The sequence below is a fragment of the Exophiala xenobiotica genome (genome assembly GCF_000835505.1).
Source record: "Exophiala xenobiotica strain CBS 118157 unplaced genomic scaffold supercont1.7, whole genome shotgun sequence".
Taxonomy (NCBI): domain Eukaryota; kingdom Fungi; phylum Ascomycota; class Eurotiomycetes; order Chaetothyriales; family Herpotrichiellaceae; genus Exophiala; species Exophiala xenobiotica.
The window spans coordinates 2,617,124-2,643,014 of NW_013562488.1; the positions used below are offsets into that span (position 1 = coordinate 2,617,124).

The following is a 25,891-nucleotide window of genomic DNA, read 5'->3' on the forward strand; positions in this document are numbered from 1 at the left end:
GACATCGACGGCGGGTTGGCTAGCTTCCGTCACTGATCAACATCGACAACCTGCTCCTCCTCCAACCCTGCGTCGACTGTCAGGGTTCCGCGGCCAGTCATTTGCGAATCGATCATCATCCCCTTTGTTTATTGTCTGGGTCTTTGTGCCTGCCAACCATCGAAGACCGAAAACCCTCCTGGTAGGGTGCCTGGCGCAGTCGATCCAGGGCACAGCCTCTCTGAGACTACCCACAGCGTCTGGCCCCTTGCATCCAACCCAAACTTTTGGGCAGCTACTTGCTCCTTTGAAACGCAGGCCACGAAAGCTTACTCGTAGAAGGCCTTCAACCTGCTACTGTAAAACAATACCAAGCCATCTAATCTTTGCCGAGACAGCTGTCATTCAGGAACCGCAAACTGTCATACTCGTGCAGACTTCACTGCCAACTCCCCAATTTCGGCCATCTTCAACAGCGATCGGCCTCGTTCTTCGTTTTCGGCTCTTGGATTTAAACTTATTGCCACACAAATCACAGCGCACCTCGGCCGTAGGACGCGCAGTGGGACACGACGTTTCTTGAGCCGCGCGAGAGCATTTCTTCTGGTCGGCCGGTGTGGACCGTCCACGGTAAATCACTAGCGGCCAGATTTTTTCCGCCGCTCAACGGCTTCGACCTTATCGAACGAACCCTGTGCTGGCACTCAAGTAGGTGTGCTGTCATACGCGTCCAGATATCTCGTGTTTGCTGCGGCACCAGCCGATCCGTAGTTGCGCGAGGCGGACGAATTGGAGCATTCGAAGGAGCGAATAATACCCGTTTTGCTGCTGTCCCTGCTGGCCAACGATTGCTGGTCCTTTACAACCTCCATCTAAGGGCGTCCAACGTGGGCCTCAGGTACTTGCTGAAGTCAAGATGGCATCCATGGATGCCACAACACCGCCAACACCGCTTTCCCATCGATTTACTCTGGAGCTAGAATTTGTGCTGTGCCTTGCCAATCCTCACTACCTTCAATATTTGGCAGTAAATTATCCTCATCTCCTGAACAAGCCAGCAGCAAGCCACAATAGCTCGGACTTTGAAGACTCTGATGCGGCTCGATTTGCACGGTACCTGAGATATCTCTACGGATACTGGCGCACACCACAATATGCCAAATATTTGACCCATCCTGGGGCTACTTTGAGGAATTTGGAACTCCTTCAGCAAGAAAAATTCTGCAAGGACATGATCAGACCTGATGTCATCGCCAAATTGTTCGAGACAGAGGTCTGTCAGCCTGCGCAGCAAGCTGAAACTGCAGACTCTATCCAGCCGAATCTTCCTACAGAGCCGGGCCAAGCTGTCGGCTGATGAATTGACGTCTAACGGCCAAGCAACAAGTCACTGTCTTCTACTCGTAGCTTCACCCCATGTCAATGGCTGGTGTCGCCAATACGCCTACGGATTACGCAGTCTCTCTTGGAGGGGTTTGTGTTATAGTCTTCATTCGCCAGACTTGGCTCGACTCGAGACAAGTTTTGCCGCAAGTTGAGACGGGAACCACAAATTGCTGAGAAATCAGTTCCGAACGAGGGGAATTGTGCACGAGAGGCAGGACTCAGGTGCTGGCTTGTGCACACAGTCAGACGGTGCTTCCGGGCTAAGATTTCTGCCGACCATCAGGTCAACCAATGCTGGGGATATAAGCCGTACTGCGGCCAATATCGCTGAATGCGCAAGATTTTGAGCTGTAAAGGCTCTAGCGACCTGAATCTCCCGTGGAGACCATAGGAGGTGGTTGCCATCTCTGGCCATTCGTGCCCAGCGTTGTGTCTTCTTGAAAGTCCGTGTCTGCTACGGGCAATACAGATAGATGCATGAGATGTCGGGTATGCACTCGTTTTCTAGGGATCAAATTTAGTGGGCGAGATGCCGAATATAGTTTACTGAACTCGTGCTCAACCACCGTGATAGAGTTGTCCAGGCAACATGTACCATAGGCACCGTTGTCGTGTGCGCAATGAGTCAGTAGGGCTGTTATATCAAGCTTAACCCACACATCGTCCTTGCCTAGATCCAACCCGTTAAGGTTGCACGAAATGAAGAGTGAACAGACGGGAGAACTGCTCCCATCAGCCGTTGATGTTAAATGCGCCGTCTCTAGGGGTCCCCCCGGTGTCCACATCCAGGTAGGCATGGTCATTGCATTTCGTCAAGGTCTGTACCAAGTGAAACGATGTGGTGCGGCAATTGGCCGACCCAGCTTCACGGTTCTGCAGTGGATCTTCAACGCACTTTCCATCACAACAAATTCCATCGAGCAAAAAGTAAAAGCCTGGTCGACGCGGGATTCGAACACGACGACTTCTCACTCAAAAAGACAAAAACTCTAACCTGTCAGCTAACTGCTCGATTGGTGTATGCAGTTAACGGACAGGCCGAGGGAAACCCCTAGGTGAGGAAGGGATTCTTTTCTGTGGTGGTCAGGTTACCTCCCGCATAGGACACTCGGAGGAGGCCATGTAAGCTAAGGAACAACCTCAGGCCCTTCCCAGCTTTGACACTGGTAGTTCCTTCATTGGTTATCGGGTGGCATCGCGCTCTAGGATTCGTGGCTAGCCCCAGGTAAACTGCCTCATGCCAGGTGACATCCCTTACGCCTCGGACTCGCAGGTGTAGAACGAGACCGAAACACGGGTAGGCCAGAGGAGTAATTCTTGGGGAAAATTGTCCTTTTTAAACATATAACCCTTGTATTTGGGTTTCCCGTTGAACCTGAATTTCTCATTGGTCAGTCTGGTCGTGAGGACCGTCCCCTTGGCGCACAAAGCCCTCTGAAGCTGGTGGTTGGTAGAGGAAGTGAAGTGAATGTTCGGTAGGGCTGGGTCGATGACAAGGCTGAGTTACATAGACGCAAGGCTCGCAGCTCTGATTGGCGCCCGGAAGAATGCAAGGTACGGTTGAGTTCATGCAGGTACGGACTAACACAGGGATGGGCGATCATATCGCAAAAAGTCTTACAAAGGCACTGTTCTCGACCTTCCTGAAGGTAACTTAGCTGCAAGGCAAAGAGTCGAGAAAAGGGATCAGCTGTGTCTTTAAATCCTCCGCACGTCCAGCAAATTTGCGGCTTGATGGTTGCTGGCCAATCGCTGACATTGTGGGCAGTGTCCTGCTCCGGGTTTGCACTAAGCCGAGGTAGTTGCATCATTGTCAACATCTTCAGACGCGAAAGCGCCTCCCTGATTGACTGTCGCGACTCGCGCAATCAAAGGGCAAGTGTTTCATCCTCGACAACCAGTCCAAAGTCTCCTGGACCTGTCGCTGACCGCAAATTTCCATCTCTCAACAAACTCCTCTCCTTCAGCACCAGATCAGCCACGGCACGTACCAAGCGGTTTCGACTTAATACCACCTCCTCACAGTCGTGCATCTTCCACGCCGCGTCGGCAACGAAGGAGTCGCGACACAGCTGAAAGAACACGCTTCTTGCCGGCGACAAGGCCTCCTCCGTAACCCCAATACGCTGCCACTCTACACTTTTCATCCCAAGAGCACTGGGAAAGGGGTGGTGTGGACGTCGCTCTCTAAACACATTGCTGGACTTGAAAGGAAGCAACTTGCTTTAAGTGCTTCTGAGACTGATATCGCGACCGATATTGCTGCAGCCGCGATCTGACGCCGTATAGCAGGGACCCCGAGTCAAGGAAGTGCATTGTGCTTCCAAGCCAGCTCAACACCGACCTTTGAACAACTTCAACTCTTCGACAGAATGGTCTCCACGAGACATCACCCGAGGCCTTTCCCTGAACCTGCGACTCCGACTGGCTCCTCGCGGTCCAATGCCACTTCTCCTTCACCATCAGCAGACAATTCCATCACGGTGGTGTCTCCAAGTTCAAGAAAGCGCAAATCCAATCGTCCTTCGAGCACCAAGCGGAGTCTCACAGCTACGTACAACTTCTCGCACAAGCTCCCTCCACTGCTTATGATATGGCTCTTTGTGTCTCTGCCGCTTGTGATTTGGGACACAGCATATATGCTTCTTCGTCCGCACACCATGCCTGGTGGAAAGTTACACTCGCCTATCTGGACACTCTATGCTTTGTATGGGACCGTGGATTATATCTATGGGTGGCCGGCCTGGGACAATCATGTCGGTTTCTCGGCAGCACAGGCATCTCTCAACGCCCTTGAGACTATCATGTATATTTACTACTTGACTGTCGTCATAAAGAGCGGCGCCGAGAAATACTTTAGGGCACAAAGTATTGACGAGTTCTTTCTCGGGTCCAGTGAAAACACCGTTTCGGGACCTGGAGTAGCGAGGGCGGTACTTGTGCTGTTTTCTACCGCTGTCATGACATTGAGCAAGACTGTCTTATATTGTGAGCAACTTCGACAGCTTTTCCGGAAAGAATTGAGACTGACAGAATGCTGCAAACAGGGCTCAATGAGTACTTTGGCGGCTTCGCTAATATCGGACACAATACGCCATACCGCTTGATTATGTTATGGATCATTCCGAATGGCCTATGGCTTCTGTTCCCTACCTACATGATCTATGTGTTGGGGAAAGACATACTCGCCAACATGGAAGGTGCTGATCATGACAAGGAAGACTGACACCAAAAAGGCAGGAGATTTGCAGTGCACATGGCAAATGCATGCTGGATCGAACTGCCGATCATCGGATGCATGAAGCATGGGCTATGCAGGGAACGTAAAAAGTCTTGCAGGTCATAGGACTCTCTGAAGAGCTCTCCCCGCAATCAAGCCTTTGCTACTCAGACAATATTGGTGGGGATGATTCTATACTGGCTGTGGATGGTTCAATGGAACATGCCAAGACAGCCTGCGGAATGCCGGGAAGAGCTTTGGAAGATTGTAACAACAGACGCAAAGTTATTGATGGCAGCCATGCTGAATCTCGAGAAGGTTGACACTCATTTTCCTTGGGTTACAACAACTAAACATGGCCGGGTGCCTTTGAGATGAGATGCCGAGCACGAGCTTCCTCGGTTTTCCGTCAGAGTTGGGTCATCTTGGGACTGTGAACTTGATGGTAGCGTCATGGCTGCCGCGCTGTGCGGGTTGGCGACGCTTCCGACGAATGGCTGTGCACGAGGATGCCTTGTACGACACGAGGTGTATGGGTACGGTTGCAGGGTCAGTGAGCTGGATTGCCGAACATACCTCGCGTTTCTTCCCAGAGTAACGCCGCACGAATGAAGGTTTGAGAAAGCACAGGCCCTGCATAGGCGAAGAAACGTTGCGGCTGGTGCAGTTGACTATACTGGCAGGTGCTTCTGGACAGCAGGCTGATTGGGGGAGGGTTCCTCCGAAATGGCTGAGAGAAGAGCGTAAGTCCGGACTGCACGACATGGACTATCTGCTGTATGCAGCGAGCAGGCAGATTTGAGCAAATGGGATAAACATCGGGCAGCGGGCGAGGTGTTTTATGGGCCAGAAGCGGGGATGTGCAGGGACGGAGGACATGAGCGGAGAATTTGCCCAAAAGATGGACGGAAGCCAGATCAGAAAAGGAAGGCTAAAAGGCAGAGATGATGAGAAAGCAAAGGTGATGACACGATTCCATTTCAACAACGCACCATCCTGCACCACCTTGAGCTTGCACCTTGGATATTACTGGCCAATCTCGCTTGCTCAGGAAGGCTTGGGATTTGCGCCTAGCGCCTTGCCCATCAATTGCGGGGTAGAGCAGGCATCAAGACTTGAGATGGGCGGCCCAGGGAACTGAAAGGCGTCTGGCGAGTGATGACTATTGATTTGCATCGCTGGTACCATCAGAGCCCGGATATGAGGAATGCAACCTCGGCCATCTCAGCTTCATGCAAGGAGCAGCTGACGGATGAGGGTATTGGCGAGGTGGTATGCCTGACTGGCCACACAGGGTACGGAGTGACATTGCGAGGTTCTCCTCCAGAAAAAGTGCGGTGTCTGACTGAGCGAGATGCGCTTTGTTATACCGAGTAAAGCAAACATCCAGAATCTGCCCTCCGTAGTATCAGTCCCAGGTCATTCATTTCGTTTATCATCTGACGCTGCTAACGAGCGCACTACCACCACTACCCAGTAGGCAGCACGGTTCATGTTTGTCGAGTCAAATTCCTCCGTCATTGCCCATTGCCCAGCTCGCCAGGTTGCCGACTTGGTACATAGCCAGTCTGAGACAGCGAGATTTGTCAGACAGGGCCACTTTTTCGGCAAAGAGGGTCTCGAGGCACAGCAAGAAAGTCAGGTGCGTTTGTCTCTTACTTCTTGCCCTTTTTATTCTTGACGGCATCAGACGGGACGAGGAGGCTTGACCGCCCACCCGCCCCATTGACGCCTCCACAATACTACACATACCGGCATCATCATCATGATCATCTTGTGCATGTCCAGTTGAGCTGGTGTGGTAGCAATTGGGTATACAAATATCCCCTCGACCTTCCCTCTTCACTCCAACTTTGCTTTCACTGTCCGCCCACTCGTTGATCCCCAACCATTCGCCAGCCGGTAGACATCCAGGTATCTAAGGCAGTTGTATTGACAAGTCAACTGCGCCGACAAACTCACTACAGTTTCACAGCCGCTCACCCACTGCTCAAATCTCGTCCACCGACTATTACCCGTTAGGTCACCCTTTGCTCCTCGTGTTCATTTGAAGCGAAGCTCTTTCGGGGCGCCCGCTACCCAGAATGTGGCTTACTGCGACGGCTGTGGCGGCCATCGTCGCTCTTGTTCCCCAGGTCTTGGCCTCTGTAAGTGCAGCCCTCTCACGCCCGTCGCCCAATCCCCAACCATGGCAGCTGGTGCCTCTGCGCCTATAAACGCCCCCAATTCCAGTTCTGGCATCGTGGATCTTGACCTTGTCACGTCAAGCTTTCCATCGTGAAGCCACAATGGCGCCATTATTGGCATCTGTTGTATCTTTTCTCAACGTCACGCTACAACTGAATTCTTACTCACAATATGTCTTGAAGCCTGTCGAGCCTGCCGATACACTCAACAAACGTCAAGCCGCGCAACCATTCAACAACGACTACAATGGACCTCAATTCACCTCACCCCCAAGTTATCCCTCGCCCTGGGGTTCCGGAGCTGGAGATTGGGCTGCGGCATACGAGAAAGCGCGTGCTTTCGTTAGCCAGCTGACCCTGCTTGAGAAGGTCAACCTCACCACCGGTGTTGGGTGGGTTCCGAAGTCCCTTGGTTCAAGAGATGAAGTTAATTTCGTCCCAGATGGGAAAGCGAGCGATGTGTCGGAAATGTCGGTGAAATCCCTAGACTTGGGTTCCCCAGTCTTTGTATGCAAGACAGCCCCCTTGGTGTCAGAAACGGTACGTCGCTCTCCTGGCCAAGACACCTCACTCGCCTGCTGACCGGAATAAGCCGACTATGTCTCCGCGTTCCCCGCTGGTCTGAATGTTGCTGCAACGTGGGATCGTAATCTGGCTCGGGCCCGCGGTGTTGCAATGGGCGAAGAGCACAGAGGCAAAGGCGTCGACGTCCAATTGGGACCCGTTTGCGGCCCTCTGGGTCGATCGCCCGAAGGCGGTAGAAATTGGGTAGGTTGAAAGGCCAGCTATGGAACCACGGGACATTGACCAGTCATAGGAAGGGTTTAGCCCCGATCCATATCTGACTGGTGCTCTGATCGCACCTACGATTCAAGGCATTCAGAGTGCAGGTGTCATTGCATGCACCAAGCACTACATCCTCAACGAACAGGAACACTTTCGCCAGGTTGGTGAATCTCGGGGCTATGGGTACAACATTACGGCCACCATTAGCTCCAACCTCGACGACAAGACCATGCACGAGCTCTACCTGTGGCCTTTTGCCGACGCTGTGAGAGCCGGTACTGGATCAGGTACGCGACTGACTTCTTTGACTCCATGAAAAGCTAACAATGCGTTCAGTCATGTGCTCCTACAACCAGATCAATAACTCATATGGGTGCTCCAACTCTTACACTCTGAATCACCTCCTGAAGAATGAACTCAACTTCCAAGGCTTCATCATGTCAGACTGGCAAGCTCAACATTCAGGTGTGGGCACTGCTTTGGCTGGACTTGATATGTCCATGCCGGGCGATACAGTGTTCAACACTGGGCTAACTTTCTGGGGCACCAACCTAACCATTGCCGTGCTCAACGGAACCATTCCTGAATGGCGCGTGGACGATATGGCGACTAGGATCATGGCCGCTTATTACTATGTTGGTCGTGACACCCATTATGTCCCCACCAATTTCTACTCCGTAAGCATACCCTAAGATAATACACGCACCAAGCTAATATATTAACAGTGGAGCTCGAAAACAATCGACAAGATCCATGCTGCGGACCCGCAATCTCCACTTGGCCTTGTCAATGAGCACGTCAATGTCCAAGACGAGCATCGCAATGTCATCAGACAAGTTGCTCAATCTTCCAACGTACTTCTCAAGAATACTGGCGGACTTCCTCTCACTGGCAAGGAGAGACAGGTTGGCATCTTCGGATACGATGCCGGCAGCAACCCATGGGGTGCAAACGGCTGCCCCAATCGTAACTGCGATAACGGTACTCTGGCGATGGGTTATGGCAGTGGTACAGCTGAATTTCCTTACTTGGTCACGCCAGAGCAAGCCATCCAGCAATATGTCCTGACTCAGACTGACGGCGAAGTGTTTGCCATCCTTGACAACTATGCCGATAGTCAGATTCAGGGGCTTGCTACCACGGCAGACGTTGCTATTGTCTTCGCCAACGCTGATTCGGGAGAAGGTTTCATCACCATCGACGGGAATACTGGCGACCGCAACAATCTAACACTCTGGGGCTCCGGCGATCGACTGATCAAGAACGTGACCTCATACTGCACCAATACAATCGTTGTGCTGCATACTGTCGGCCCCGTCAACGTCTCTTCCTGGTACGACAATGAGAACGTCACCGGCATCATTTTCGCTGGTCTTCCTGGTCAGGAAAGTGGCAATGCGATCGTGGACGTGCTCTATGGTCTCGTCAATCCCGGCGGCAAGCTCCCTTTCACAATAGCTCGCAACCGTGCAGATTACGGAACCGATGTCATTTACGAACCGAACAACGGACAGTTCGGCGCTCCCCAAGACACATTCTCCGAAGGGGTCTTCATCGAATATCGATACCTTGACGCACACAATATTACACCCATCTACGAGTTCGGTTTTGGGTTGAGCTATACCACCTTTGAGTACTCCAACTTGGTCATTACTCCTGGCAATGCAGCACCATATACTCCCGCTACTGGACAAACGGGACCAGCTCCGGTCCTCGGCAACTTCAGCACAAACCCTGCCGACTATTTGTTCCCGAATGCCACCATTCCATATCGTCCCTACTTGTACATCTACCCATACCTCAACTCGACAGACCTCGAAGCATCCGCTGACGACCCTGACTATGGCCTTCCTGCAGATCAATACATTCCACCAGGTGCCACTGACGGTTCCCCACAACCGCTTTTGCCAGCAGGAGGCGCGCCAGGTGGTAATCCAGGCCTCTATGAAGTGGTGGCAACAGTTACCGCCACCATCACGAATACAGGTGATGTTTCTGGTGATGAAGTTGCTCAATTGTACGTTGCACTTGGTGATGGTGAACCGCCTAAAGTCTTGCGTGGCTTCGATCGACTTACCATCGCACCCGGAGCCTCTGCAACATTCACGGCTGAATTGACTCGCAAGGACGTGTCCGTATGGGACACTGCCTCTCAGAATTGGGTCCAGGTTGAGAACCCTGTCATTTACGTCGGTGCTTCCAGCAGAAACCTCCCCCTCTCTGGAACTCTTTCTGGTGGTGGGAGCTCGGGTGGCGGCAATTCTGGGCCCTCAGGAAAGCCGACCAGTAGCTGGGGTTATGGACCTCGTCCTACTGTCAGTGGTGGATGGCCAGTGACTCAGGTATCCGGTGGCCAACCACAAGCACCTACTGGTAGTGCAGCAGTTACCCAGCTGTCGGACGGCCAACCACAAGCCCCAACCGGAGTGCCAGTTAGCCAGCTATCGGATGGGCAGCCCCAGGCGACAACGGGGGCTCCCGTGAGCCAGATCTCGGATGGTCAACCACAAGTACCGACTTCGATGCCAGTGAGCCAGCTGTCGGACGGGCAGCCTCAAGCTCCTACCTCGAAGTGATGGCTGGACAACAAAAGTCTCTATGCGATTGGGTTATTTTTAACGTAATGTTTGTTGTTGCAAACGAAAGGCCATGACTGCGATGATGATAGGAGTGATAACCAACTGGAAGATAAGAAGCGAACAAGAAGAACTAGAAGCAATCAGAACACTCCTTGAAACAGAAGAAACAGCCATGCCGATAAGCCGGGAAAGAGGGTTTCGAGAACTTGGGGCTTAGTCATGCTTGAGGTCTGAGCCAGAACGCTTCAAAAGGGAGGGCCGATGATTGCACATAGCGCAAGAAAAAAAGGCAATGATGATTAATACCGCAGTACGGAGTAGAAGTCTTGGTGTTCAAGCCGTGTACAGAATGACTCTGACTCGAGTGTGGTCCTTGATATCTCGACAAGTAAGTTATGAGTACTAGGCTCTGAACGAATCGGGTCGATACTGATAGACCGGCTCGTAGTGTTCATGAAATGTATGAGAGTGAGTGCCAGCCGCAGTGGCGTACACAGCAAGGTCTAGTGTAGTACGTGTAAGTATTTACTATGGTAGGTGACTGGGGGCTTCACGTGCCGTCAAGGCTTCCGAATGAGCGAACGCTAACTCGGCTAGATGTCCCAGATCTCGAAGCTTAAATTTAAGCTTAAATCTCCTGTACTGTACAGTAGGATTTCCCAAGCGTGCCCGAGCCAACGGATAGCGGGAACGCCCGCATCGAGTGCGATCGATTTCGTCATCGATATTGGATCCGGCCGCGAGCAAAGGGTGGCAAGTTGAATCAGGCGTACTAGTTAGAGGGTTTTGGGAGTGGAAAGTTCGGCACGAGAAGGTACCGGGAAAGACTCAGACTCAGAACCAGACTCAACTCCCATCCACCACTTGAGAGAGGGGAGACTGAAGCCAGTCAGCGAAGGCAGCATCCGATCCGAGTCACTCTACCATTTGGGTCCTTTTCCTACAATGGCAGCAAAATTCAAGCGGGCTCCAGCACCCGCACCAGCACCAGCACCCTCCTCGTCAGGATCCGGCCCACGCGTGTTGTACTGGTTCCGCACCGACCTGCGTCTGCACGACTCTCCGGCCCTGGCGCATGCTCTGTCCCTGAACCCTTCACACCTCATTCCCTTGTGGACATGGGATCCGCACTACGTGTACCGCCAGCGAGGGTCCGCCAACCGCTGGGCCTTCCTGGTCGCGTGTATGCGCGATGTATCCGGGTCGCTGACCAGACTCAACCCAAGACAGAAACTACACGTCGTCCGTCGCGCGCCCGGCAAGGTCATCGGGCTCTTGCTGAGGAAGTGGAAGATCGACGTGCTCGTGTTCGAGAGGGATACCGATGCGTATGCGAGAATGAGGGATGCCGAGGTCACACGCGTCGCGGAGGAGTTGGGTGTGAAGGTGATGAGCGTCTGCGGGAGGACGCTGTTTGATAGTGATGAACTGGTTAAGCAGAACGCTGGGAGGCCGACTATGAGTATGAGCCAGCTGGTGAAGGCGGCGGAGAAGATCGGGGATGGAAAGCCTGCGAGACCGCTGGAAGCGCCGAAGAGCTTGCCAGATCCGCTTGGTGAAGGGGAGATGGATCTGTCGGACCTGGAGAGCGAGACTGGACACGGTGCAGATCAAGAGCCCAAGTTCGCGGGCGAGGGAGAGGGAGATTTTAATGCTGTGCAGCGGACCCTGGGAGGGGACAAGAATGTCCAATTCAGCGTTGGACTTATGGGGCCGCAGAAATCCTTTAGTGTGCCGACGTTGGAAGAGATGGGTATTGATCCCGCGAGTGTAACGACGCCTCATGTGGGTGGGGAGGGTGCAGGACTGGCAGTGTTGCAGAAATACATTGACAACGAGGAATATGTGGGGACCTTTGAGAAGCCGGCGACGGCGCCGACGGACTTTGATCCACAAGCGACGACGCTACTCTCGCCTCATATGCATTTTGGCAGTGTCAGTGTGAGAAAGTTCTGGTGGGACGTGCAGGATGTCTTGGAGAAGAGGAGGAAGGAGAAGAAGCACAACAGCAGCGAGCCAGTGAATTTACCTGGTCAATTGTTGTTCAGAGATATGTACTTCGCCGCACATGCGAAAGTCGGAGTGCCGTTTGGACAGGCGGTGGGAAACCCAGTCGCGAGGTTCATTCCCTGGCATCTGCAAAGTAATTATACGATCGATGGAGAGGGGAATTATCAGTCGGACGGGACGTATATGGTCGATGACCCGCAAGCGGAGGAGTATTTCAGGCGGTGGAAGGAAGGGCGAACAGGGTTTCCCTGGATTGATGCACTGATGAGGCAGCTCAAGCAGGAAGGATGGATTCATCATCTGGGAAGACATGCTGTTGCGTGTTTCCTGACACGGGGCGGGTGCTATGTGTCTTGGGAGAGAGGCGCAGAGGTGTTTGAAGAGTGGTTGATCGATCATGAAATCGCTTGCAACGCGGGCAATTGGATGTGGCTATCGTGTACCGCATTCTTCTCGCAGTTCTACAGGTGTTATTCACCCGTGGCGTTTCCAAAGAAGTGGGATCCAGAAGGGAACTTCGTCAGGCGGTATGTGCCGGAGCTGGACAGGTTTGATAAGAGATACATCTACGAACCGCACAAGGCGCCCATTGCGGATCAGAAGAGCTGGCGTTGCGTTATTAAAGGAGATGGGACCGAGAAGGGAAATAGCGAAGTCAGGGTGTATCCGAAGCCGATGTTCGATTTCAACGAGCGGAGGCAGTTTTGTATTGATAAGGTCAAGGAGGCGTATCATGTGGGACTCTATGGAGATGACGAAACGGTGAAGAGTGGTGGGTGGAAGAAGCTGTTTGGTTATGATGATCGAGGAGCCCGGAGGAAGGAGGAGGCAAATGGTGGATTTGGCGGTGGCGTGAAGAGGAGGAGGGATGAGGAGGACACCGAGGAGCATGATCTTGATCTGGGCGGAAATGATGATCATGGTGATGAGAGGGAGGAACGACGCGAACACAAGGCTGCGAAGGAGCAGGATCGTGGCAAGAAGGGCCAGCAGAAAACCTTGGATGCAATGCTGACTAGGAAGAAGAAGAAGAAGGAGCAGATTGGTCTCAATGTGTCTACATCTATCTCGAATGCATAATCATCATGTACAAATAGTATGAGTAGCAGTTGTTTCCACCGCTGAATCTGGTTGCCGTATATTGTTGCTACTCACAAGCTTGCTGTCCAGCTCAGCTGAATATTGCTCACTCTTATAGTGCGCGATCGTCCGTCTCATTGGCCATACTATGCCTTGACCTGGTCAGCAGTCTCCTTGGTGTCCGCTGGTGACTGGCTTCCTGAGGTCTGCGACGAGGACCTCATTGGGTTGGGAGACGTGCCTTCGACAAACTTCTTGCGGCCGAATACTTCGCTGAACAATTCTTTCCAGAATTGCCGTGTCTCCCAGATGGGAAGAATGCCGCAAATGAAGAGGGCAGCGAATACCCAGATGAAGCTGATCACGACGTAGAAGGTGAAGAAGCTTTTCGAGTAGATGTAATGACTGAGAAACATGGGTACAGGGATTATGACATCCATACTCAGTGACAAGACGGTCGAAAGGACCAGGGCGACGAGATAGGTTCGTTGCAGCGACTGAGGGTTCTCCAGGACGGCTTCATCTTCTGCTTCCTCCTTCTCTTCGTCAACAACAGTGGGCAATTCCGCGTTGTGGGAGGATCCCACTTGACCAGGAGCAGTCGTGGTGGTCGCGGCCCCGCCAAGGACACCTGGATTTGCTGCAGGCGCCACATCCCCGTACAAAGAAGACGGGGCGTTGATATCCCTGGTGACGGACCAATCAAAGTTGTCGGGTTTGATCCATGAGACGACGCAGGTCACAATGAGCCCAGTCAGCACACCCGCCATGTTGCCGGCCAGTGTAGGATAGGAGGCGCCCGTGGTGGCGACAGTAAGCTCGCCATAATACACCTTGGCCTCGACGAGCCAGGCAGTAAGGCCAGCGCTGAGGCCAACCACAGCGCCAGAGATGGCGCCAGCACGAGTCTGGCCTTTCCAGGTGACAGCAAAGGCAGCAGGGAACACAGCACCACCGATGAGCAGGCCCATGACGAGGAAGAGCCAGCCCAGATCGATGCCAATGGCGTTCCATATGCACGCAAAGGCGGCCATGACCAGACCAAAGAAGCAAATCATTATATGTGATACGAAGATCAGGTCCTTCGGAGTGGCGCTCGGCTTGATGTAGACTTTATACACATCAAACGTAAGGATTGAAGACACCGCGATAAGTTCTGAGGATGAAGAAGACGTCACAGCCATGAAAAGTGTCAGGAGCAGAGCGATAGCACCGTGTTTGCCGAGTAGAGCTGCTGCACCGAAGGGAGCCGAGAGTCCAGAAGACACTTGAGACGTAGTCATATTGTTTGGATAGGTAGGATAAGCCGGGTTGTCGGTAAGGGCCACTGCGGCGAGACCAAGAGTTGTAGCAAATCCAAACGGAATGGCGTACCAGGCGAAGCCGCCCATGATGTACCCTCGCACTGCCGTTGTGGGACGACTGGCGATGGCTCGTTGCCAGTAGCCTTGATCCAGGAAGACGGTGCCCATGCCGGAGCACAATTGAATGACTCCAAATATCAAGCCGAAATTCGATTTTTGAGTCAGGTAAGAGCCATCTGTGTTGCCGTCGACAGGGCGCACCTCGCCAGCATGGACGAGGAGATCGTACATCTTGCCAGGGGAGCCGATGAGTTCATTCGAGGTGTAGACCTTCATTTGAGATCAGTCAGCAAGCATGAGCTCATTAGAAGCAGCGAGTCAGTCACTTACATTGAACATAAAATATAAGATAATGATCATTACAATCACCGTGTGAGAGTAGTCACATAGGAAGGTCGCACGAAGTCCACCTAGGACGACGTAGATACTGACACCAAGCGGAATGAGAAATACCGCGGCGTAGACGTTCATTCCTGTCAAAGTAGTGACAACAGCGCTACCACCCAGGAGCAGTTGCGACGCCACCAGAATATTCGTCATGAGGGCAAAGAAGATGAAGACAATGTGTGTGACCTTGCCATAGCGATAGTAGATGATTTCCAGAAATGTATGGCATCGAGGAGCGTTTTGTTTGACCTTGCATGCAAGTACCGAGAACATGAAGATCTGAACCGTTGCGCCCGCTGCGTACCAAAACGGTCCGGAGACGCCGTATTCGTAGGTGACGGTGCTCGACTGTAGTAAAGTCGCAGCCCAGGTCCAGGCGGAAACAACGCCACTTGCGATGAGGCCGGGCTTGACACTCCGGCTGGCCGTGTTGAATTCTTCGCTCATCTTGGTTGAGTACTTCGTGTAGCGGTTCTGGGGTTCTTGTTAGCCACTAAGTAGCCAGCAGAACTCGGTATTTTCTTCACCTGCATCCACGAGACTCCTGCCATGACCAAGGCGAAAAAGAAGCCTATTCCAATCACGACGCCATAACCGGCGCCCTGAGGAAGAATGGGCTGAACTGCGCTCGACATCTTTGATCACCAACGTGGCTGGTCAGTAGAACAAGAGAAGACTAATTCTGATATGAGATTGGAAGACCTCCGCGTAACGGCGCAAAACTTCTCTGCAGGGGTAATATATAGATGCACCGTTGGCTTTCGCGTTGATCTGACAAAGAGTGTAATTCATTGTGGGGCAGGTCGGAGCAGCTTGCCCACGCCCAACAGATATCAAAGCTCCAAGGACAATTGACTTCGCTTCAGCAAGATACTTCTCCGTGCGCCTCTCTGACCGACTGCCTTATCGGTGCTCTTGGATCGTGTCGTTGGAAGGACATTATCTCGAGGAGTGGAGTGAGTACCCTCTGGTATACCACACTGTGTATGGTACATCGCGCACAGGACGATAAGTAGCCGTAAGAGAAGTGGAAACTGATGTCAATCTCTGCCTATCATGCACCGTGATACGTGAAAGAGGTAGGCTATGGCGATGTACTGTTCATCAGTATAGGCATACGTCCCGGCGACGGCGCCCGAGTCTTTGTATACCGAAGACCAGCCGGCTGTATAAACATGCGAATCGTCATCGCCTGCCTGTTTCAAGAAGAGAATGTCCGATAATAGGCGGATAAGGCTAGATAATGCAGGGGCAGTTGATCGGCGTGATCTGCACCACGCTTTTTCGCACCATCAGGGTGGATCTTGATATCGACTCTTATCAGGCTTGGTCGGGCTTAGCCCAGCTTGGAAGTAGGCACTCTCCAGACCAAGTGCTCTCTGTGGAGCGATGTGCGCGGAGATGTGGGTGATTGGACAGACCTCCGTCTAAGGTCCAAGACCCTGCTGCAATCCTCATGATGGGCACGCCACGGCGTGGTCTCCAACACGACGCGGCCAGAAAGCTCAGTACTCACCTGGGAAAACCATGTAAACAGCGTTGTCCCCAGCCGAGAGGACTATTCTTTCCGAAAACATTTATCTTCTCAGGCACGACCTTGAATACCTCACCTCCCACCGGCAACGTACCTCGAAGATGTTCGGTCGCACTGTTTCTCGCGCAGTCCTCGGCAGGGGTGTTGCCACTCTCAGCACAAATCCCACCATCAGACTTACAGCGACTCGCACATATGCAACAGTCCGGAATTCTCCGTTGTCAGAAAAGTTGTCCATAAACGGTGACCGACTATGGTAAGGAAAACAATGGAAGACAAGTCAAAGGACCTACTGACCGAATTCCAATCCAGGGAAGACATCCATCACACAGCGAAATGGAGCGCGCCCTCGCCCGGAGGGGTAACTCGGCTTTGTGCGGATGAGAACGATAAGAAGGTTCGAGACTGGTTCAGAGATCAGTTGCTTGCACTTGGAGCGGATTATAAGGTCAGTCCCGCAATTGGCCACGCAAGATGGATGATTGACACAAACCAGGTCAATGCGACTGGAACTCAATTTGGTGTGTTCCCAGGAGAAGATAACAGCATTCCTCCTATTGCCATGGGTAGTCACTTGGACACAGTGGCCACTGGCGGCAAATTCGACGGTCCCCTTGGTGTGAGTACTCGGCCCCTCCAATGGATTCGAAAGCTCACAGTAGACAGGTCATCGGAGCCTTGGAGGTCATGAGAAGCTTCAAGGAGCAAGGCATAAAGACTCGCGCCCCGATCGTTCTCATAAACTGGACCAACGAAGAAGGCGCAAGATTCTTCCCACTGTTGGGATCGTCCATAGTCTATGCCGGCCGTTCGACAGTTGAACAGGCCCATGCCGCTGCGTCGAACGATGCATCGGAACTGACCATGGGCGGCGAGCTGGCCAAGATTGGATATGTTGGAGACGGACCGAACACTTTCAAAGAATTTCCCATCTCAGCGCACTTTGAGATCCACTGCGAGCAATCGACGGATCTCGAAAAGGCTGGCAAGCCCGTTGGTTGGGTCGAAGGCTGGCAGGGAATGACGTGGTACGATGTCATATTCCATGGCGAGAATGGTCATGCCAATACCTATCCTATGTACGGCCGTCGAGACGCGCTGACGGGCGCAGCCAAACTCGTTTGCGAACTGGAAAAGCTGGCATACGAACAGAACGGCGCAACAACAGTGACAGGTATCCACAGTCGGCCGTGGGGCGCATGCAACATTCAATCCAAATGTAAAATGACCTTCTGCCTCATGCACAAGGAGGCTGAAGGGCTCGAACAGATGGGCAAAATCATCATGGAACGCGTCAAAAGCATTGCCTCGCTGCATGGTCTGGAAACCGAAACCGACAGGACTGTTCATCTGCTGCCAGGCAACTTCTGGCCCGAAGCCATTGACTGCGTCAGGCTCGCCTGTGGTGAGAAAGGAATTGCTTCTCGGACAGGCACCGGTCATGACTCGACCATGACGCAGCTGCTATGCCCTACCGCCATGGTGTTTGCCAGAGCGAAAGATGGGATCAGCCACTCGCCCAAAGAGTGGACATCGAAGGAAGACTGCGCGGAGAGTGCCTTAGTCCTGGGCAAATCGGTGTTGAACTTTGACGACTACATGAAGCTCAAAGCAGCAGACGCCACTGCTTGAGCAAGACATGAAATTGTAGGCAATCTTGCCCATTGAACGAGCTTGATACCTTGCCATGTAATATCATTTGAGCGTAGCTTGAACACCACTCCCCGGCCCAAAAAAGCTTTCTGGGTAGATGAATACTTGACAAGTCCGGGATGTAGCCGTGCGGAGGAGATGGTGGTTGTAGCGGATGGAAGAAGGCAATACACAACCGTAGCCTTCATCAGCTGCTGGACCAGTCTGCAAATCGGCATGCAGGACGTGATTAGCAGTTTAGCAGTCGATGATAAGGCACTGGCGATGTCCTCCGCGACCTTAGATCCGAGAAAGAGGAATCCAAACCACGTTACTTTCGAAGGACGATGAGCACGCGCGGCCACTGGGACAAGGATAGTCAAGGGTCAATCCCCTGCGTCGTTCGTTAACAAGCTGACCAAAGGATGGGCTATATGAGTGGATGTCGAGATGCCGTCGGGTTCGAAGCTCACGTTCGAGCAATTAGCTCAAGTTCCGAAAAGGAAATTGATAGTCGTGTCGAGATGGTGGCCTGCAGCGACGGGCCCCGCTATAAAAGAGTTCACAACCGTTCTGGGTTGAGTAGCAGTACTTGAATGCTCCTTATCAGGAGCCACCATTTAGCCAATCATAGTAACGAGTCTCACCCTGCAGACCCATCCCCACAAGTAGCGTCCGACTCGCCTTCCCGAAGGGACCATATCGAAGACTGGTGAGTTCCGATGGAACAACGTTTTACCTGAAACCCACAAGGCTGGACGTTCAGGGATGCCAAGTCCAGATGGTGTGGATGGGCAAACCACGGAGTCAAACTCCGAATGTTGCATGTGCGACGCTGTGAGGCACCAACGTGGCGGCAGGCAATAGTACTGTAAATGATACGTAGTTGTTCCAAAATGACGCGCTCTCAGTGTCGTTGAGCACATTAGGCCAGCCGTGGCCAGCGTGCGATTCTTGCTGTCTGCGCATTTTGTCGCCAGAACAGTAGCTGACATTGCGGGGACGTGTGAAACTCACACCACGGAAACCAGGATCGACAGAGTGGAGCTCGTGGCATTGTCATATCTCTCGCTCTTTACTTTGGCTTATCTCTCGTGGCCGGAAGTCTCGGTACTTACGGCCCTCGTTATGATGGTGATTAGGCCGGACTATCGATCTCGCCCAACTCCGCGTCCACGGTGGCACGGCCTCGACAAAGGAGGGATAGTCACTGTGCACAGAAGAATCTCCGCTGGTCGTCATAGCCTACTCCATTCTGATTCCAGAGGCAGAGTCTTCAGGCCTTAGCAGTCCAATTTGTTTCGATCGACCCCATCAGCGAGCATACACACCCAAGGATGAGCATTTTCCTCCATCCAGATGACTCTATCGATGAGCGCCGCAGGACCTGCTCGGGCGAAGAAGACCTTCTCGGGCTGCTGGACCTGCCGGCAGAGGCACGTCCGCTGCGACGAGGGTCGGCCTTGCTGTAGCAGATGCAAGAGGGGCGGCTTCGTATGCCGCGGATATGGTATCAGACTTGTCTGGATCGACCCAGCCACGAACGAATGGGAACAAAAGATTCGGCGCGTAGTGGGAGAGCCCACTTTGTACACCGACACATCGCCATCGATGCAGGTTGATGTTCCAAAGGCGCTGGACCGGCTGGAGCAGGTAAACGCCTGCTCGATCGGTCCTTTTTCTGTTTTTCCACTTCAAGACGAGACGCAGCGCAATCTGGACTATATCGAGGACATGGATCAGCATGATCACCAAAGCGATCAAAGCCCTTCAAGCGCCTTGACGTCGCACACGGCCAATTTTGACCAGGAAGAAGGGAGCGCCACCACTCTGCAACAGCTCATCGCGCGCAGGACTTCCGTTGATGCAGGCTCCACGAGTGTACATCGCCACCTTGACCTATTGCCCCGGCCTGCAGAGCAGCGCGAACTCATTCACCATTGGGTTAGCTTCGTTTCCTGGCATATGGTTCCTGTGGATGGGCCGGATAACCCGTTCCGAAGTGTGCTCACGCCGATGGCTCTGGAGGGCTTGAACACTCCATCGCAGGAATCAAACGGCAGAGTCGCCCTTCTTCACGCACTTTGTGCCACATCCGCGTTCAGTCGAGGACAGTTTCTCATTGACGACAAACTCCTGACGCTTGCAAAGAAGCATTACCACCTGGCTATCTTGCACCTTCGGCACACCCTGGCAAGTCTGGCAGGAAGTGAGCTAGACGCACAGCGCGACTCCGTGATTGCCACAATCACAATGTTCTCGGTAATGGACATGATCACCGGTCGCTCCTCAGAGTGGCGGACACATGTTGAGGGTGGAGCATCGTTGCTGCCGGTGTCCGAAGGTTCAATATGGAATGGTGGAAAGAGCTCATCCATGATCTATCAGTGCTATCTTGCGGTCGCAGCACTGTGCAACATAGACCTTCCCGAGAGCATAGACGTTGAGTCAGGCGAGTGCAAGCATTATGTGCTCGACGCCTTCTTCGGCTTGACACGTCCAATTTTTCAGAATATTGTGAAGCTCAATTCATTGTTGAAACGGACTCTAGTAGCAGACGTCGGCCCAGACGTGCTGGATGAGCTGGAGAATGAGACTCGCGCAAACCCGCCAGACGATGTCGACTTTGAAAGCCTGAAAGACCCACGTAAACGACAACTAGCGTACCATCATGCGTTTGTCTTCCATTATGGTAGTCTCATCCATTTTGAGAGAACAGTGCGTGGAACCTCACCATGTGCGCTGCAGGATCTTGTGGCTCAAGCCATCGATCACTTCGAGGAGATTGAGCGGCTAGGAGCAGACACAGTTGGATGCACGCTAATATGGCCTCCTTTTGTCATAGCGTGCGAATGCTTGTGGGCCGATCTGCAAAATCGCATGTTGAGTTGGTACAAATCCAAACGTCGACACGGCTTTATGAATCTTGAAATCTCGAAGGATGTTGCACAAGAGGTCTGGCGTCGGAGAGGAGAGGGGCCAGGAGGCTTTGATATCCGCTGGCAGGACGTGCTGGCGGATCTGAAGATTGACTTCGTCCTTGCGTGAGGACGGGCCGAGAATCCAGGCATCCGTTCTGCTGTTTAATAGATCAGTAATCCCACTGATCGATGAAGTCTTCCATTTGCAATGAAAGGCACCGCAGCTTTTGACCATTGACGACGCCGATGCACGATGAAGTATTGGGGGTTCAGCCATTGGCCGCGTTGGTAGTGCAGGGTGTAGTTCCGCGTGTTGGCGTCCTCGCGATGTACCATGTTCACTGCGACAGATTGATCTTGTTCCAGATCGACTCTGGTAGAATCGATTCCGATCGCAAGCAAGTACGGGAAGCTCGCAGCTAAATTTGAGAAAACTTGATAACGTTGTAATAAAACATCCATATCTTTGCGAAAGCCCACTCGCTCCAAGTCAAAAGTTGACTGTTATGAACTATGCTTCTCGAATAAACCGAGCAAGTGAAATGTCCATTCGTTTACTGCGGGTTTCGTCAAAGAAAACCTGATCGCCATGTTTCAACGCAACAGTCAAGGCAAGATCTTCAGAATAAAGGGCAGCTGGTTGACCCCAGGCAGGCCAGAGCCAATTATTGAATCGGTAGGTAGAGAAACGCATGATGTCATATCAAGATAACAGGATGTGACGGTGTGAGGACATGGGTAAGGTATCATCATGAACTCCTATTGCGACTGGTGGTATCTTCTTCATCGTCAGGTTCATTTCATGACGGAAGGAGGAGCAAAACTTATTGACATGATTCCAGCGAGGGGCGGGCCTTCAGCTTCAAAGTGGACAAACACGCCAAGAGATTATAACTTGGCATATTTGCATCTAGATATTCCGTTCATGGCTTCCTAAGATATCAACATCGCTTCTTTCTACGTCGCCACTTTTCTTCCCATCTATCACTATCGTGCCACTGCGACTGGCCTCGCTTCAAAGATGGCGTCCTTCAGGACGCGAGTGGAAGATGTGTATCGTGGGGACGAGATGAAGAAAGTGCTTTTCGAGGCATGCACTTTGTCCCGTCGACTGACTCAGCTAACGTTGTGTAGGAGATGCTGGCTGAACTTGAGGAACGCACCAGAGAACGCGATGCTGCGAGAAGTGAACTGGACATGGCTAAGGATACCGCACGCAATTACTACCAACGCATGGTCCAGGCAGAAGCAGACAAATCCCACGTGCAAACATCTACGGTTCCTCTCAGGTCGACTTCATCTACAAATATATGGCTGACATATTTCAGGATTGTGACAGATTCTTATTGGTCTTGATTGACGGCGACAGCATGCCGGTAAGGGCAAGAGCAACCAACGGCTTACTTTCTTCAATGCGCGATTTGAATTTTTGGGGCGAGCTGACGTGTTTAGTTTCTCGATGAATTCCTCCCAAGAAGTATCGAGGGTGGCGAAGATGCTGGCAAGCACCTCCGGTCTGCTGTGCTCGACTACTACAAAACAAACGCCAAGTTTCATGCTGACGATCGAATCATCATACGCGTCTATGCCAACGTACGTGGACTGGGTCGGACCTATAAAGCGGCCAAGATTATTCCCGAGGAGTCCATCTTTGACCAATTCATCACTGGCTTCAACAAGAGCCATCCACTCTCCGACTACATCGATGCTGGTGCGCACAAGGAAGCTGCCGATTCCAAGATGAAAGGTATGTGGAGGTAGATGTCCCCGATATCCAATTGATTTGACAGGTCTGTTCAAAGCAAACTTCGAGCTCTTTTACCGAAACCGCCACTGCCAGCACATCATGTTTGGGGGCTCCGCAGACAGCAGTTATGCAGGCTTTCTTGGTCCGTATACGCTTCCAGGCACCATCAATGACCGAATCACCATGATCGAGGGTTCGCCATTTCCCTATGACCTTCGCAAAGTTGCCCAGGGTTTCCAACAGGTCTCACTTGAGACCATCTTCAGAGCCACCAAGATCCAGGTTGCGAACGGCAGTCAGGTCGTTGCCGGAGTCAAAAGACCTGCCGCCGAGAGCCTGATGCCATCTCGAGAGCGTCAGGCACCAGTCACGTCCTTGACATCGTCTGATGGAAAATCCCGGCAAGCCGCGCTCAGTCTCACACCATCGCCAGTCATCTACCAAAACCAATACGGCCAACGCCTCGATATACCTCTGCATCCCGATAAGGACTACCTCAAATTCCTATACGAAAAGAATTCGCGGCTCTGCAACAATTTCTACCTAAGAGGCCATTGCCCTTACGGAGCCAACTGCGAATGGGACCATTCCCAGAAGTTGAGCCAGGCGCAGCTTGATACATTTCGATACAAGGCGAGAACGTCCAATTGCCGCAATCCTTTCTGTACAGACCCTACTTGCTGTCTCGGTCATATGTGCCCTAGGGGGAATACATGCAACATCGCCCAGTGCAAATTCCTCCCAGAAATGCACAACATCGATGTCAGCCACGTGTTTCAGTATAACACCGAAACCAAGGAGAGAAAGGAATTGAAGCCTTCCTAGGAGGAATTGCAGCGACAATCTTCGATCCTCCATAGTCCAACAGCCGGATGCATGGACCTTACACCTTTCGGCAATCCAATCACTCGCAGTGTTACAAACGCCGTGGAAACAGTCAAGCTGTTTGCACGAAGTCAGACTGCCCCGCGCCGCCGGTTATCTCGGACTTTTTGATCTTCCGAAATAGATCAACAAGGTTCGTACCTTCGTTGGTATCGACTGGCCACGGCTTCCGAAGCAGCTCGAGGCTTCATACTGTAGGAGCATAACTCGCTCCGACATTTGGTGGTCGGATGGGACACTTCCCTTACTGTTGCATGCTGAAAAATACCCCCCACGCATTTTTTCTTTTCCCTTCATTGCTGCTGTGCTCCGACCCTGCGAACCACTCTCGAAAAGACAGGATCCTTCCGCACCGTGCTGGCAGAGTGGCAAGCAGGCTGCAAAGTATGCCGGCCATATCTTGCATTCTGGATTAAAAAAGCCAAAACTGTTATAGCAATGAAAACCTCTTTTAAACCTTGTGCCACTCATGTCATCCTTTCGTCGTGACCTTCACATTCCTGGCAAGAAGCAACAACTGCGCGGTACCATGTCTGTCAGCGGGGCCGGAATGGCTGGTGTGAAGTCCGAAGCCTGCCGTGCTGGTGGCTGTCTTCGATCGACCAATTCGAGAATATGGATTTTGGAGGGACCACTTGCCAAATTCACTCATCTTTCAATCGCGGACAATAGCCATACTCTTTCTAAGCTCTCGCTCGCGTTGTTTGCTTTGCAACTCCAATCTCTCCAGCGCATATTGCAACCTCTCTTTCTTCTGCTGCATGCGCTTCATCTCGAGCATTTTGTTGTCGCTGAGTCCGGGTGCTTGCGACAACCTGCCACTTCTCACCGACTGAGATCCACCTCCAAAGCTGGAGCTTCTTCTGTTGCTGTTCAATCGTCCTTCTAGTAGTTCGGATCGCGCTTTGAGACTCTCTTCCTTGCGGCCAAGTTGGTTGATGTAATTCTCTGCAGTCGAGATCAACTGATTGATTGCAGGGACGATCTCGTCAACCAGCGACTGTTGTGCCTCTCGTAGCGTCGGCTCAGGTAGAAGTTCGAAGTGCTGCTGCGTCTGGAGCACCTTGCACAGTCGAGGGAAGTCGGAGACACCTTCGTCAAGAATGGAGATGCTCGAGTCGAGTAGGGACAGGGACGACCGCAAAGACGAAACCGCAGGGCCGAGTGATGCCATCTCGGACGTGTTCCTCAATTCCAGCTACAGAAGGCGTACCTGTGTCGTACTCATCTTGCATAGCGATTCCGATGGTAAGCAAAGACAAGCAAGTCGCGAAGAATGTAAACACGACAAAAGTGCCAAGTCCCGAGACCGATCGGGTTTAGCTCGATCCAGAGCTCGAGAACATTGAAGCAAGCTCACATTGACGACAACGACGAAAGGTCTCTACGAAACCACCACAACCTCAATCCGACCAACCGTCAAAATGCCTGGCTGGATTCCCAAGAAGTTCCCCGGCAAAGTTGGTGAGTTCTGACTCTGCGTCAACAATCACGATGTCGACCCTTGGAACTAAATCCAGTCGCAGCCGAGCCTATGATCCCCTTCTACGCTGCAGGCCTCATTGTTCTGTACGCGGTCAACGCCGGCGCCAATGCTTACATGGCTTGTAAGTGAATGCTCCGTAACGATCACTCCATGTGGCCCGTGGATGAGTCGTTCGACTGGGTGCGGTGGCTGACAATCTGAACTCTACAGCGGATGAGTACAAGGATGACCCTCGCAACCCGAACCTGAAACCCCAAGCGAAAACACCATAAATTCCGAACAAGCCATTTTAAGTGAAGAGCGCAGCGGACTCGGAAGAAAATGCGTCACATCGAGCTTCGGTTGAGACAATTGTACATATTACAAGCCTAGACATCAAAGCGGAAAATGGAATGAAGTCGGAAGATCAAGTTTTGCTCTCTACACCTGTCGTTCACCCTCTCTCTTGCTGCAGCCCAGCGACGACCGAGTCTCCGGGAACAGCATCAGGGTGACAAGGAATCCAGCGCATCCACCATTTTGCTTTAAGAGTGCGATATTCTTCGGCCGGACTGGCCCTAAACCTGACTACTTCACGGGCATCCAATTACTTTACACGTGATTCTGGAAGAATGACCACTAGGTTTGCACTCTATCTATATTCGACAACCTCCAATCGCCACAAAGAAGGTAAGGCTGTGATAGGCGAGGAATGAGCCCTGAAAAGATA

At 52.3% G+C, this 25,891-nt stretch overlaps 10 protein-coding genes across 12 annotated transcripts; 8 read left to right on the plus strand and 2 right to left on the minus strand.

The window, feature by feature from the left end:
* The first annotated feature begins 822 nt into the window (after nt 1–822).
* Nucleotides 823–1,951, plus strand: PV05_11659 (uncharacterized protein). The gene has a single exon (XM_013455165.1). It carries the CDS (start codon nt 896–898, stop codon nt 1,334–1,336), a length of 441 nt encoding a protein of 146 aa, XP_013310619.1. The 5' UTR covers nt 823–895; the 3' UTR covers nt 1,337–1,951.
* A 1,276-nt stretch (nt 1,952–3,227) lies between these two features.
* On the plus strand, nt 3,228–6,028 carry PV05_11660 (uncharacterized protein). Its single transcript, XM_013455166.1, has 2 exons — nt 3,228–4,353; nt 4,413–6,028. The coding sequence occupies exons 1-2, from the start codon at nt 3,738–3,740 to the stop codon at nt 4,589–4,591; spliced, it is 795 nt and encodes a 264-aa protein (XP_013310620.1). The 5' UTR covers nt 3,228–3,737; the 3' UTR covers nt 4,592–6,028.
* A 243-nt stretch (nt 6,029–6,271) lies between these two features.
* On the plus strand, nt 6,272–10,596 carry PV05_11661 (uncharacterized protein). The gene is made up of 7 exons (XM_013455167.1): nt 6,272–6,732; nt 6,955–7,163; nt 7,214–7,311; nt 7,364–7,539; nt 7,589–7,844; nt 7,894–8,234; nt 8,283–10,596. Exons 1-7 carry the CDS (start codon nt 6,670–6,672, stop codon nt 10,131–10,133), a joined length of 2,994 nt encoding a protein of 997 aa, XP_013310621.1. The 5' UTR covers nt 6,272–6,669; the 3' UTR covers nt 10,134–10,596.
* A 485-nt stretch (nt 10,597–11,081) lies between these two features.
* Nucleotides 11,082–13,226, plus strand: PV05_11662 (uncharacterized protein; the record flags this gene model as incomplete). Its single annotated transcript, XM_013455168.1, has 1 exon — nt 11,082–13,226. The coding sequence occupies one exon, from the start codon at nt 11,082–11,084 to the stop codon at nt 13,224–13,226; it is 2,145 nt and encodes a 714-aa protein (XP_013310622.1).
* On the minus strand, nt 13,180–21,866 carry PV05_11663. 2 transcript variants are annotated; one of them, XM_013455170.1, is made up of 3 exons: nt 15,505–21,866; nt 14,921–15,451; nt 13,180–14,860 (listed from the first exon to the last, which is right to left on the minus strand). In XM_013455170.1, exons 1-3 carry the CDS (start codon nt 15,610–15,612, stop codon nt 13,373–13,375), a joined length of 2,127 nt encoding a protein of 708 aa, XP_013310624.1. In that variant the 5' UTR covers nt 15,613–21,866; the 3' UTR covers nt 13,180–13,372. The 2 variants fall into 2 exon arrangements, with proteins under 2 accessions (XP_013310624.1, XP_013310623.1); XM_013455169.1 differs by having other exon boundaries at nt 14,921–21,866.
* Nucleotides 16,613–18,143, plus strand: PV05_11664 (uncharacterized protein; the record flags this gene model as incomplete). Its single annotated transcript, XM_013455171.1, has 4 exons — nt 16,613–16,767; nt 16,824–16,959; nt 17,008–17,130; nt 17,178–18,143. 4 exons carry the CDS (start codon nt 16,613–16,615, stop codon nt 18,141–18,143), a joined length of 1,380 nt encoding a protein of 459 aa, XP_013310625.1.
* Nucleotides 19,503–21,191, plus strand: PV05_11665 (uncharacterized protein; the record flags this gene model as incomplete). Its single annotated transcript, XM_013455172.1, has 1 exon — nt 19,503–21,191. One exon carries the CDS (start codon nt 19,503–19,505, stop codon nt 21,189–21,191), a length of 1,689 nt encoding a protein of 562 aa, XP_013310626.1.
* A 164-nt stretch (nt 21,867–22,030) lies between the features above and the next one.
* PV05_11666 lies at nt 22,031–24,142 on the plus strand. Of its 2 annotated transcripts, XM_013455174.1 has the most exons (5): nt 22,031–22,154; nt 22,199–22,342; nt 22,393–22,440; nt 22,517–22,811; nt 22,867–24,142. In XM_013455174.1, exons 1-5 carry the CDS (start codon nt 22,086–22,088, stop codon nt 23,634–23,636), a joined length of 1,326 nt encoding a protein of 441 aa, XP_013310628.1. In that variant the 5' UTR covers nt 22,031–22,085; the 3' UTR covers nt 23,637–24,142. The 2 variants fall into 2 exon arrangements, with proteins under 2 accessions (XP_013310628.1, XP_013310627.1); XM_013455173.1 differs by having other exon boundaries at nt 22,199–22,440.
* Nucleotides 22,747–24,929, minus strand: PV05_11667 (uncharacterized protein). Its single transcript, XM_013455175.1, has one exon. The coding sequence runs from the start codon at nt 24,868–24,870 to the stop codon at nt 24,352–24,354; it is 519 nt and encodes a 172-aa protein (XP_013310629.1). The 5' UTR covers nt 24,871–24,929; the 3' UTR covers nt 22,747–24,351.
* A 141-nt stretch (nt 24,930–25,070) lies between these two features.
* On the plus strand, nt 25,071–25,775 carry PV05_11668 (uncharacterized protein). Its single transcript, XM_013455176.1, has 3 exons — nt 25,071–25,160; nt 25,223–25,303; nt 25,393–25,775. The coding sequence occupies exons 1-3, from the start codon at nt 25,121–25,123 to the stop codon at nt 25,452–25,454; spliced, it is 183 nt and encodes a 60-aa protein (XP_013310630.1). The 5' UTR covers nt 25,071–25,120; the 3' UTR covers nt 25,455–25,775.
* Nucleotides 25,776–25,891: the final 116 nt, after the last annotated feature.

Excerpts from the sequence above, each read along its gene's own strand:
- PV05_11660 (XM_013455166.1), top strand. The coding sequence starts at position 3,738 with ATGGTCTCCACGAGACATCACCCGAGGCCTTTCCCTGAACCTGCGACT. Across the intron at positions 4,354-4,412 it reads GAGCAAGACTGTCTTATATT|GGCTCAATGAGTACTTTGGC; the intron begins GTGAGCAACTTC and ends TGCTGCAAACAG.
- PV05_11661 (XM_013455167.1), top strand. The coding sequence starts at position 6,670 with ATGTGGCTTACTGCGACGGCTGTGGCGGCCATCGTCGCTCTTGTTCCC. Across the intron at positions 7,312-7,363 it reads CCCCCTTGGTGTCAGAAACG|CCGACTATGTCTCCGCGTTC; the intron begins GTACGTCGCTCT and ends GACCGGAATAAG. Across the intron at positions 7,845-7,893 it reads GAGAGCCGGTACTGGATCAG|TCATGTGCTCCTACAACCAG; the intron begins GTACGCGACTGA and ends CAATGCGTTCAG.
- PV05_11659 (XM_013455165.1), top strand. The coding sequence starts at position 896 with ATGGCATCCATGGATGCCACAACACCGCCAACACCGCTTTCCCATCGA.
- PV05_11668 (XM_013455176.1), top strand. The coding sequence starts at position 25,121 with ATGCCTGGCTGGATTCCCAAGAAGTTCCCCGGCAAAGTTG. Across the intron at positions 25,161-25,222 it reads GAAGTTCCCCGGCAAAGTTG|CCGAGCCTATGATCCCCTTC; the intron begins GTGAGTTCTGAC and ends ATCCAGTCGCAG. Across the intron at positions 25,304-25,392 it reads CGCCAATGCTTACATGGCTT|CGGATGAGTACAAGGATGAC; the intron begins GTAAGTGAATGC and ends TGAACTCTACAG.
- PV05_11663 (XM_013455170.1), bottom strand. The coding sequence starts at position 15,612 with ATGTCGAGCGCAGTTCAGCCCATTCTTCCTCAGGGCGCCGGTTATGGC. Across the intron at positions 15,452-15,504 it reads CAGGAGTCTCGTGGATGCAG|AACCGCTACACGAAGTACTC; the intron begins GTGAAGAAAATA and ends CAAGAACCCCAG. Across the intron at positions 14,861-14,920 it reads TCTTATATTTTATGTTCAAT|GTCTACACCTCGAATGAACT; the intron begins GTAAGTGACTGA and ends TCTCAAATGAAG.
- PV05_11667 (XM_013455175.1), bottom strand. The coding sequence starts at position 24,870 with ATGGCATCACTCGGCCCTGCGGTTTCGTCTTTGCGGTCGTCCCTGTCC.
- PV05_11666 (XM_013455174.1), top strand. The coding sequence starts at position 22,086 with ATGGCGTCCTTCAGGACGCGAGTGGAAGATGTGTATCGTGGGGACGAG. Across the intron at positions 22,441-22,516 it reads TTGACGGCGACAGCATGCCG|TTTCTCGATGAATTCCTCCC; the intron begins GTAAGGGCAAGA and ends TGACGTGTTTAG. Across the intron at positions 22,812-22,866 it reads TGCCGATTCCAAGATGAAAG|CAAACTTCGAGCTCTTTTAC; the intron begins GTATGTGGAGGT and ends GTCTGTTCAAAG.